The sequence below is a fragment of the Vicia villosa genome, unplaced genomic scaffold (assembly GCF_029867415.1).
Source record: "Vicia villosa cultivar HV-30 ecotype Madison, WI unplaced genomic scaffold, Vvil1.0 ctg.000162F_1_1_1, whole genome shotgun sequence".
In the NCBI taxonomy this organism is placed as follows: Eukaryota; Viridiplantae; Streptophyta; class Magnoliopsida; order Fabales; family Fabaceae; genus Vicia; species Vicia villosa.
In genome coordinates, this window is record NW_026705044.1 from 176,304 (window position 1) to 189,171 (window position 12,868).

The following is a 12,868-nucleotide window of genomic DNA, read 5'->3' on the forward strand; positions in this document are numbered from 1 at the left end:
ATAAACAGCGAGGAAAGATGAGAGACCTATTGTAAGAAACCTGTTATGCGATGTTATGAATGCAAATGCAATGCTTTCAAGGATCTATAGGAAATTTAGTTTGCAACGTTTAGACATTGAATCAAACACAGCTATGTCCAGAGAATTCTGGCTTTCGTCTTTGGACGTCCTTCTTTGAGAATCAAGCTCACCATATCGAGTGGGTCATCGCCTCTGATTCGGGATACTTCTGAATTTGAAGATACATGGCTAGAGGAAAATAAATCCTCTTGCCCCTTGATAGGTACTGAGTCTCTGAATTGGAAGGCATGTGGCTAGAGGAAAATAAATCCTTTTGTCCCTAGATAGGAATTCAGTTCTTGATAAGAGCACCTGAAATTGTGAGCCCTAAATCCCTAAGATCCTTGAAAGGGTTAGTTAAATCATGTTATGCTTATGATGTCATGATGTCATGATGTTATGCGAATGCAGTTCGTTGGACTTAGTGCGAGATGGTAAGGACAAACAAATCCTTTCAACAAAACCTGCGAGGAAATGAAGGTTAGTAGTAAACACAAACAAGTCACACAAGTCATACAATTTTTGGCTTAAGGCTTGCATGGATTCTGATCAGGTGTCCTTCCCAAGGGTATTTCTATGGATAAGGAGATTTTAGCAACAAGTTCTACAAGTTATCCAGAATTGTCATCCCTTCTAAAGCACCCTCGGACATGATGCATTCGCACCATGCAATGATACTTTGAGAAAGAACCTATCTGAATTGTAGCATCGGGTAGCGACTAGTTCTTAACATTTGTCAAGAGTAGTCCCCCCGCTACGTTCCTAAAGGCCAGGATGGGTTAAGGGTAACTAAAGGTCCTTGAGCTCCGGCGCACCCACAGACACATACATAGACCCCCCTCATTCGAGAAAGGTGTGCATATGCTATGGAGTCCTAACTCAAGTGTGAACTTCATATTGACTCATCTCCCACATATGTGAAAGAGGTCGCCATGACTATGCCACTCCTAATCTTAAGTGTACTTGAATCCGGGTGTAGGATTCGTGCTTCATTTAATTCCCAAAACGCCCTGAAAAATAAAGCAAGCAAAGCAAACAATAGAATACAATTAAGTGAGTCCTAAACTTTTAAGGTAACCCCTCTTTTAATCGAAAAATCCCCAGCAGAGTCGCCAGTTCTGTAATACGGTGAACTGACTTTTTATCGATCGAAATGTCGCGGTTAAGCATGAGTCGCCACCGACTTTTATTTTATCCAAACTAAATCAGAAAGGCAAAAAGAAACAGAAAAAAACCTTTTTAAAGAAATCTAAGTTCGGGGGTAATTTATGCAAAGGGAAGGTATAAGGCACCCTTTGCATCCATGGTTTTCCATGGGCTCTTAATTGCTTTGCTTGCTCGTTTTCAGAAAATGTAGATGAAAGAGGGAAAAATGGACTTTAGCTCGTAAAATGAGCGTAGCCAGTTTTTGAAGAATTTTGAGAAAGAATATAGAAAATAGAGCATGGCAAGGCAATTAGGGGCAATTACCTTAAACTCAGATGATAGGTCTCTTTTTAGCCTTTCAGAATGAAAGGGTCAATCCTTGCCATAAGAGGGCAGGAAGCCTTTCGTTTGGAGGTAGAAGGGTCATCGAATTATCATTCGCTCAAAGACTGACCCATGCCATAAAGAGGCAGGTAGTCTAAGAGGAAGGATCATAATAGCCTTTTTCGTAGGCAACCAGAGGATACCTCAGCCTTTTTCGTAGGCAACTTCCGAGGGTCGAGGTCATATTAGCGTATCGAAGGCAGCATCATTAGGGTCGTATGACCTTCGTATTTATCGAGGCAGCATGGCTGAGGTATCCTCGTATTCGAGGGACATGGCTATTCTGCAAAAACACAAGGCAACAGGCAACAGGCAACAGAGAGGTTACCCCAAAAGTGTGCGTGGGTGCAACAATCACGTGATTATATTCAGTTATATTTATCTTATAAATTAGTGATTCTAAGTTAATTACAATCTTGCACTCCCTACAATTACTAACCATAACAATTAATATTAACAGTAATAAATGGGGAAGGGAAATTGTAACCAGCGGAGGAGAGGGGAATTGAAACCAGCGGGATAAAATAAATCAAATATGTTTGAACCAAGTAATAATATAATTGAGGTTAGGGTTTAAGGTTACCGATACGCGTAGCTTTGGCGATTGACAAACCCTAAAGATTGGAAAAGAAAGAATAAACAGAAAAATGGGTGAGTGCATTATCGGTTCGGAGGCAAACGAAGTTAACCCTAAGAAGATAAAGAAACTCAAAATAAATAAATAAATAAATAGAAAGGCACTTAGCTTTGGATTTGATCTGATATGGTTGACGGTCGGGAGAAACCTCGGGGTTATCCCTGAAAAATTGGCAAAGCAAAGGCAGACAGAAAAAAAAGTGAATGTAGAAAGAGTCCATTGGCTTTTGAGGATGAAACCCTAATAATAATTTTATAAGGCAAATAATTATTTAAAGGAAAATAAAGAAAGGGATAAGGTCGGGACTTAGCTTCGTAAGAGGCATGGCGCATAGTCGGAGAAAATCCTGTTGCTAACCCTGAAAAATGCACAAAAGAAAGCATATTTTCAGTGTAGGAATGATCTTCTTAAACCCTGATAAGGGCACAAGTTAACCATGGTTAATAGAATCAATACAATCGAATTAATTAATTATTGGTTTTCAACATAATTAATTAAATCGACGAAAATAAGGTTTTGATAAAATACCCTAACCCTAATATGATTTTTATCAATTAAAAAAAAATAAAAAATAATTAAAGAAATAATTTAAACAATTTTGAATTAACTTGATATAAATAAAATTGTTTAAAACAAATAAATATGTTTTTATTAATTATTATGTTTTTTAGGAGAAAAAAAGAAATTGGAAAAGAAATCAAGTTTTATATAAAAAAGAAACTTTTTTAAGAGTTTTATAATAAATAACTAAAGTAAAAAGGAAAAAAATAAATTATGTAATTAAAGAATAAAAGAATAGAAAATTTCTCAACTTTTATTCTAGTATGGTGGCATCAGGACGTCCACCATTGGGCGTTCCGTTAAGGACTCTTGGATCTGAGCGTGTAATAATCCAACGGCAGATATGTATTGATTGCCATGATGTTGCGTCATGAGAAAAGCACTGGATTGCTGGGCAGAGTGTAACACAACAATTAAGCAAAAATAACAATCCCCCAAGGATCGAACCTGCGTCCTGGGGGACAACGGAATCAACAGAACGCGCTACCACTGGGTCAAGGGTCACTCGCTGTTAGTGTGAACACCATAAATTAAAATATATGAATAGTGAGTTTCAAACAGAATTCAAACATCCAGCGCGCCACATGTGTCTTCTTCCCCATTTATTCTGTAAATTTTGCTACGGAACAGATGCAGTTTTGTTGCAGTTCCGAACGTAGCTACCACCGTGATTATATAGGGATGCTTCTGGACGCGTGGAACCTTGGAGAATGTCTGGATAGATTCAGAGAACACCAAGGAAGCTTGCTCGATCCTTCAAGTGCCTTGAATCGACCTAAATCTTGGACTGCTTCCTTCACGATATTTTGCTTTTCAGTGAGGTTCTGGCTGCTGCAATCCTTATGTCCCAAAACCTCCTCTCAATGCCAACAAATTGTATACTTATAGTTGAACACATTAGGGCATCAATTCTACATCAAATCCTTTTTGAATCCAATATTGGAGCATGATTGAAAATATGATTTAAAAGCTTCCATAATTGTCCAAAATTTGATTGAAATTTTCCAATCTTCATCAACACGAAATTAGACCATTTATAATGTCTAATTGGTGATTGAAATTGTTTAGGAAAATCTCTCCCACCAAATCTTTGATTATTATCTCAATTATTTGATTTATACCATTTTTTAAATGAATAAAAATCAATATAAAATAAAAATCATAAATTCGTGAAATTAAGATTATATCTTCTTGATGACTTGGAGAGCAAGATTGAATCAAAGAAACTTGGACCTATTTGCAAAAAATTCCTTTTTGAAGCCTTCTTGTTTCACATTTTTCTCTTGAAATTGTCCAACTTTGACAAGGCATATCTCTCTCAATTTTTGAGGTATGGAGGAGTTCTAGGACTTTTTGGAAACCTTAAAGAGTCCTCTAACCAATTCCTTTGGTCTCATCTCAAAATAATTTTCCATGCTCCTTGTGTGTTCTTTTGAAAAAATGACTTTTGGTTGACTTTTGAAAAGGACCTATAATGTTTTGATCCATATCTCTCAAATGAAGCATTTTTAGACTTGGCATGTGAGAGACAAAATTATAGAGAATTCAATTTCCTTCAAATTGAGCTTTGGATGGAAAATTTATGATGTTCCATGTGGGAGTTATGGCTGGTCAAAGTTCAGTTGACTTTCTCCTAAGAAAACCCTAGTTTAGAAACTTTTGAATTTGTTGATTTATGATCTTTCCTTGATGAACCATGATCAATCCTTGATCAAATGGTTAATGATACTTCAATATGAGGATCTTGACAAAAAATCAGGAGTTTTGGCTGTACTTTGACCATAGTTTGACTTTTAGGTCAACAAGTTAATTATTGATCGTTTGGACCATTGAGTGAGCAATCCTTTGAATCAGAGCTTGGAAATTGTCATGAGGGTCCTTTGAAGCATATGAGAGACTATGAGGTCCACTTGGGTTGTCAGAACTTGATTTTTCTCTGAAGAAATCAAAACCCTAGTTTTAGAGCCTTGTGTAGGGGAATGTGTCTAGGAGCTTTGTGTATTGATTTGAATTGAAATGGGGAAAACTGTATGGGAAAATTTTAGGGTATGACACTTGACCATCATGTATAAGATTATTTAGGTATTGGATTTTCCCTCCTAATATATACTATCATTTCTCAAAGCTTCATAAGCCTCACTTTGATGACGACTATACTCTTTGAGTTTTTAGCTCTTCATGGGTTTTCCTCCAACTAGCGGAAAGGCTTTTGAGTGATCTTTCAGCTTCCTCTCTGAGATGACGCTCACGTGATGCAAAGACTTGAGATTCTTTGAGCAATTTTTTGAGATCCTGGATTCGGGCTTCAAACCCTTCTCTTATTTCTTTTCGTTCTTTCAAAGGTTTGTCCAATAGATCTTTCCATTCATGATTTTGCTTCCGAGCTTCCTCTAGATGTTGACTATGGAAATCAAGATCAAAACCAGCTCCTTCTAGGCATTCTCCTACCGGCTTTCTTTTCCCCTTTTAACCTTTTCAATCTCTTCACTTTTATCGAGTTGTTTTCCCTTTTGGTCAAGGTTCCACTTCAACTCATTTCTTTCATATGAGACTCGATTGAGATTAGCTTGCAACCAATGTCGTGCAATATCAGACCTTCATCATTAGGCTTATCTATCATAGGATTATCCCAGTTGCCTTAGAGCCAAAGTTGGGTTATAGGTGATGCAACCCTTGGATCCTATCAGATTTACATTTGGGAACTCTCCACAACTAAAGCTAATTTCCTCTACATTAAGCTTCCTCGCATACCAATAGATAGATTTTTCATTTAGTGAGACCAAGGTTTGGGCTCACTCATCAATGGTTTTCTCTTTAATCCAATGGTCTGTTTTGAATATGTGGGAAGTTAGCCAGGTGTAGAGCAAAGGGAGACAACATATGATTGTACCATTTTTTTCTCATGGCACAAATGAAGTGTATGGAACACATCTGCTAAGAGTGCGGGGACAGGATTTTCACCTTCTTTTAGAACGGCCCAAAATACACGCACAACACCATAGTCAATTAAGTTCTCATAAGTCATAAAGAGTATCAAACCGTAAATTGGAAGAGCTAGCATATCACCAAAGGCATCCCACTCTTGCGCTGTTGCCAACTCTCATGCCTTTCCTTCTAAGTGTCCTCTCCAAAAACCTGCGAAATCCCCTTTCATTTTCCAATTGGCGATCATATCTAGAACATTGATTTTCAAGGCTCTAGCAAGGTCTTAAATTTTGGGAATGAGTCTAACTTTCTTATAAGGACCTTTTTCTTTTTAGAGGAAACTCCAATATCTTCTCAAACTCCTCCAACGTAGGTGTCAACTAGAGGAAGTTTTGAAACATGAAACTTCTGAATGGAGGATAATAGAATTAAGCCAAAGCAATGGTTACTTTTGTCTGCACTTCAATAGTCAGAAGGTTGAGTTTCTTTCCATAATTGCCAACAAAAGTATTTCGATAATTAAGAGATAGCTTGGTCTTGAATTCTTTCAAACTATCTAGATTAGGCACCTTGGCTTTTAATTGCAAAATGATTTTCTTTTTATTTCTACATATGTTGGACAAAAATTTTAGCTTTTTTTTACTCCTTTAAAATTGAGTTAAACAATAAATTTTGAGAAAAGGGATCATGCACTGATAGTGTAAAATATTTTTACACTGTCAACCAATCACCACCATGCATCCAATTAAAATATTCTTTTATTTAAAAAAAACTTTAATGACATGACACATTCATGACTCCCTATTGGATGACAGTGTAAAATAGTTTTACACTGTCAGTGCACTACCTTTTAACTCATAAATTTTAATATAAAACCATCTTAAATTAATTATGGAAGAAAAACTACAAATTCTAAATTCTAGTAAAATCAATTCTAATTGAAAAATCAATTATAATTTAACAAAAGCATTAAAATCATCGCTTCTAAAAGTACTTTTACCCGTCTAAAAATCATCGTAAGAAAATTGTCAATACGTGATAAAAAACAAATTAGCCATCTTCCTTCATTGTGGATTCTTCTCCTTCTTCTTCTTCTTCTATATCACGCGAAGTCATCGAAACCCATTCAAATTCACAACACAAATTTCATTCTTTTGGATGAAAGAGGTTCTTCTTCTTGTTGGGGTCTCTTTGGCCTTTTGTTTAACCCTCTCAGTCTCAGTGTCAGAGTCTCACTCTGTTTCGCTATTGCCTCATGCTCATGAATCCTTCAATTTCAGTTATATTAAGGTAAATAGAATTATAAACCCTTATTGGTTATTTCATTTTCTCCTCTTTTATGAATAATATTTAGAGGAAGTTTTTTTTTTGTTTTATTGGTAGATGAAGAATGAGGCAAGTTGTTCTTACTTTGTGGTTATATCCACTAGTTGTTCGTCTACTAGGTTTACGAGGGATCAAATCAGTATTTCTTTTGGTGATGCTTATGGAAACCAGGTTTTTGTTTAATTTCTCTTTCTATTTTTTTTTTCTGTTGGAAGAGTTTGTAATTAAGGATTGAAAGTTGTTTTTGATATCAGATGCTTAGTTAAACTTGATAGATAACATCAACTGAATTAGTAGGTTAGTTAGTTAGTATTTTGTTGAGGATTAGAATGGGGACTATGTATGTAGAGTAATGGATCTATCTATTTGGGAAAACCTCAAATCTCAAATAAGAAAGATTTTATAGAGAATGACTTGCTGTGTTACAAGTTAATCTTGTAATGATTGTGATCGGTTCAGAACTAGAAATTATCGGTGAATGATGAGGTACTGTCTTGCTGTGGCGGAGTTGTGCTTCCGGTGCGGCAGAGAGTGGGCTGATCTCCATAGCTAGCACTCCGACGCCTAAGTCACTGAGAGAAAATGAATGATAATGTGAGAGTGAGAAAGGGATTTGAATCGCGCATTTTTTTTACGTTGGATACCTTGTATACAAGAGTTGGTTGAGATGTCCAAAACCTGGATCAAATACGGGGCTTTCTCTTATTGGCCCTTTGGCCGGCCTAGAACAGATCAGTTAAACTAAAATTTAATATGGTATGAAAGTGTTTACCATATTAATGCTGGAGGTGAGGAGGTTATTGAAACAAAACCAAGTTGGTTTATAGAACACATTCATTTTAAGGACGATGAGGTAGATCTAATGTACAAAAATCCTAAAACTCTCAAATATCCATGGATTTGTACATTCATCAGTTAATTTTTTTATATTGAGTCTGACTCATCTTTGCAAAATCATGTCGTAAGATGAAGGGTGATACTCTTACAAACTCATCTCATGCTCTATTTTTATTCTATGCGAGAGTTTAATTTTCTCTCAATATGGTAAGGTTTATCGACTGTCACTCTATGAAGATAAGTGTATAAAAGGTCTAGGCTGATTGAAGTGTACGGAAAATTCGCTGAACAGATCGATAGATTTTGAATATGTGTATGTAAATTGCATCAAATAGACTAAAAGTAGAATCTGACCCAAAAAAAAAAAAAAATCCTCATTTGGGTTATTAATCTTGCTTAACTAAGGGAGCTTTATTTTGAAATCATTGAAAATTCATTTGTTCCTCTTTCACATACTATCAGATAAATGCACCAAGACTAGATGATCCATCTTCTGGTACATTTGAGAGCTGTTCGTCCGATACGTTTCAGATAAATGGTCCATGCGCCTATCAGATATGCTATGTGTACCTCTATAGATCTGGCTCAGATGGTTGGAAACCCGACACGGTGAAAATCAATGGTAATAGTGGCGGTCCAGTTACTTTCTATTACAACACTTTCATTCCCAGAGATACATGGTATGGGTTTAATTTATGCAGTGATGCTGCTTCTTCATACAAAGTAACTAATCGGAAATGGCTAATGTTAGTTATTCTAGGAGTTGTTTTAAGTTTCTGGCTGTAAGTTTATGTCCTTTTCATTTCTTATGTTTCCTGTAGATGTAGCCATGAAACTATGCACTTCGAAATGTACTTTATTCCCTACATTTCTTTATACTTGTAGCCATGAAACTTTGTAATCAAGTATTGTATGTAGAAGTAGTTGAGACAGGAGATGTGGAAGACTCTTGGCCAAGTTGGTTAATTAGTTAATCATGTGGCTTTCTAGTTTCTTTTCAAATTCTTCTTTGTTTTATGATCAAATTATGTAGTTTAAGGTTGGGGCCGCGAATTGGACACCTTGATAAATTATGGCACAACTAAACGCAATCATTTTCGTAATGGACACTACATGAAGATTGAGGATCATTACTTATGCTTTCGAGAAGCCAAATACATATAAATGATAACTATATTTATCTATATTATACTCCCTCTGGTCCTTGTTATAAGGAAATTTACTGTTTATATTTATAGAATGATTAATGTATTTGATTTATATATGGACTAAACACATTAATTATTGAATAAATTAAAAAGTCAACTTTCTCTTATAATAAGGACGAAGTATTATAAGAGGATTAAGATTCAAAAAATTCATAATAAACAACAATTTTTATTGAGTTACATGTTGTCAGCTTCATCCTCATCCATCTTCATCCATAGTGAGAAGTAACAATCTATTTCATTCTTAAATTCATACCTGGTACCTTTAAACTATAAAAATAATCATTTCTCGTATTTACTCATACATACTGGTCATTCAAACAATTCTATCATGATGAATTTATCAAAAATCTTATGTACATACAATTCTACCTAAATAGACTCATAAACCTATTTCTCATTATTCAAACTATAACTTCGACAATTTAATTAAAATATCAAACAAAATCTAATTTAAGGAAACAAACATTCTCTAGAAAGCTTAGAATGACTAAATTAAAAATATAATTTTTATTATAAGGTTTAACCAACCGATTGATACAGAAACAAAACTCGAAGTTTCATAACAAATCTATTATTTAATAGTTTAAGTTTCATTCCTAAATGATCTTTGTATCAGGAGTTATGAGTAAAACACTGACAAGGTGTCGAAATAATGAGTTGCTAAATTATATTGCTAAGTTATACTTTCTTTACTTCTCTTATTCACTTATTTAATTGATTCTACTCATACATTTCTCAATCCAACACACAATCAACACAATTTGCAGTAGGAGACTACCATTCACACAACACTACAATCCTAAATTACTAAACATATTCAAGCAAATGCATATATATAAATATAGGATGAAACAATGTAGATTCCTAAGAATATTATGCATGCATCATATTATAATCTTCTTAAATTAAAATCCCAAAATTCTAATTGCATAATCATTATCTAATGCATGAGGAAGGGAAAATCACCTTAATATATGGATGATGATGATGATTATGAGTTTCCCCAAGACATTTTTTTTCTTGCCTTTTTCCTTTTCAAGCTCCCTTTGTTAAATTGTAATTCGTGTGTGGGTTCTCTGACATCAGATGTTGAAATTAAACTTAAATCTTTGAGTACTTTTTTATCACTACACAATGACAATGAACGAAAAAGGAAATTTGGGAAAAAGGTGAATTAGGGTTTGCGAAAATAAAAGGAGGAAGATGATGATTTTATGCAGAGTTTCTCTTTGCCCACAAACTGTGGAAAATCTCTTTATTCACTTGCAACTGCAAATTCTGTGAATACAAGTTGTTATATAAAATAGGGGTTACTCCCTCTATTTATAGTTTTAGGTTTGCTTTCTCCCTAAGCCAAAAACCCAAAACACCTATTTTAGACCTAGATCGAATGAATAACGGAAGTGCAAAGAAAATGAATCTTGTGGAGTTTGGTACTTTGATTGTTGGGTGTATTAGTATTGAGGTTGCTGATCGTAACTTGGGTTCGTTGGGGAATATTCTTCAGGTAGGCCAATGTCTAGGCTAAGGTGAGATGATGAGGGGCCCACATCGGGATGACATATGTATTCTTGGTACTGTGATTGAGTGAGACATATGGGTGTATTGGTATTGAGATTGTGATTGGAGTTGGGTGTGAGGCATATGTATTAGTATTGAGGTTGTGATTGGGGTTGGGTGTTTGTGGATCTGTATCGTCGTGGTGTTTGGTGGGAGGTTGATGTGTGTTGTGTTTGTTGTTGGGGTTGTTGTTGGGTGGTATATGATTGTTGGTAGTGTTGTTTGGGATTTGAGGATTGTGCCCATTGTGTGCGTGGGTCAATCAAATACATCGGGTCAGACACAAACATTTTAGGGTTAGTAACCGATCTGTACCAATTAATATAATGGTTTGTGTGTCGCATTTTATTCTGGGTGAAGAAAACATGGAATTGTAAGACATATCGGTAACGCCTATGCCACATCTTACACCATTCCGGAGTGAATTCTTTCTAATTAATACCTCATTGGTCATCGACCCTTTTGAGATGACAAGGTTCTAAACAAGTTGGAGCACACGATATTTCTTGATGCATTCCGAACTGCACCTTCACACGGTCGCTTTGGTGTATCTCCACGATGTTGAGCCGTATGATTGCAGTAGTTGCAGTCCAAACTAATGCATCCTCGGGGCTGGCTCCATGGTCCAAACCCAAATATGGTCTCCAGATAAACTGTGGATAAAATTAAATTAGAATAATGATAACTTAAAAAATGCCTAAATTAAAAGAAGAAAAGTTTAGAGTTAACGCGTACATCATCCGTGCCAAGGTGATCCAAAAGATTACGATATAGAGACACATTACATCTTGGATTCTTGCTGAAATCCATACCCGTTACACAATACCTAAAGGAATGGAAAAAATTATGTGCATCTATTTAACGAAGAAAGAAATAATAAATTATTTACGCTATAGACTTACTTTGCATGCGCTTCGCACATATGCTCCTAGAACAATTTATATTATGGAAACATTGCCTTCATATGCCCCAAATGGTACATATGTCAACGGAAATGGAATATTCAGTCGATTGTTATGGGCTTTTCAACCTTGCATTACAGGATTTGCATCTTGCAAACCTATTATTCAGATAGATGGAACGTGGTTGTTCGGTAAATACAAAGGCACGCTACTCATGGAAGTTGCACAAGATGACAATAATAATATTTTTCTAAGTGCATTTTCTCTTGTCGAGGGAGAGACTGGTGGTGGTTGAAGTTTCTTTCTCAAGAATCTCTAAACACACGTGGCTCTGCAACCTGGTCTATGCTTGATCTCCGAAAGACAAGCTTCTATTGAGAGTGCATACAATAATCCTGCTAGTGCAAGTGTATCACAACTGAATTGGACTTCTTTGAAAAGCTAGAAAGAGAGTGTGGTTTATGCTGTAAGGCCGGACTCAACCCAAAAAATTGTCCCACTTGTGCTACTAGCTCGACAACATAAAAATTGTATTCCCAATATATACACTTTTGTATTATCTCAACGAAATGTTTTTTATTACGAACATTTGTTACAACATACCAAATACAAACAAGACATTAAATGCCATAAAGACTAAAATAACAACACAAACACCAAATAAACCAACAACACATACGCCACATAAAAATAACATTAACAACGCAACAACATAGCTAAGAAATTACAACCGTTAAAATGATTTCATCAGATTCGTGCATCATCGAGATTACGTCTCTGTCTATTTTGACTTCCTCCAACCAGCTACGAGGTTTTCTAGTTGCAAGTGAGGTGACTGTTCTTTTTCTCTGGATGCTTCTAATCTGTTCACCATCTTCGATGTCTCCGTCTAACCATCACATCATTTCTCTCTTCAAACTCTCCATGGAATGAATGTGCCAAAATTTCATTTTTATCGGAGATTTGGTGGTCGAGAAAATAACGTATCCATCTCTCGTAAAAATCAAGGGAGATGTCATGACGCAAAAAAAAATACAGAGAGAAAATGAGAAGAGAATGTGGGAAAGTGTGAAGAATGTTTGTGAGAAAGTGTGAAGAATGTTGGAGAAATATGTGTTTTATTTATAGAAAACACGATTGCATGTACAAGCCAACTCAAATGGCGCCTCTTCCCACAATTAAAGAGTAGGCGCCATCTCACATGGCTTGAAGGAAGTGTATACGCCATGGAGCAATTCTTGCATGGACACGAACCTAAATCCATATATTTAGGAACAACCAATAAGAAGAGAGAGAATTTAAATTTATTTAAAATTTAA

The 12,868-nt window shown here is 35.6% G+C and overlaps 1 protein-coding gene across 1 annotated transcript; it reads left to right on the forward strand.

Annotated features, from left to right (window-relative positions):
• The first annotated feature begins 6,726 nt into the window (after window positions 1-6,726).
• LOC131624750 (embryo-specific protein ATS3B-like) lies at window positions 6,727-8,878 on the forward strand. The gene is made up of 3 exons (XM_058895669.1): window positions 6,727-7,003; window positions 7,097-7,210; window positions 8,339-8,878. The coding sequence occupies exons 1-3, from the start codon at window positions 6,872-6,874 to the stop codon at window positions 8,660-8,662; spliced, it is 570 nt and encodes a 189-aa protein (XP_058751652.1). The 5' UTR covers window positions 6,727-6,871; the 3' UTR covers window positions 8,663-8,878.
• The last annotated feature ends 3,990 nt before the right edge of the window (window positions 8,879-12,868 follow it).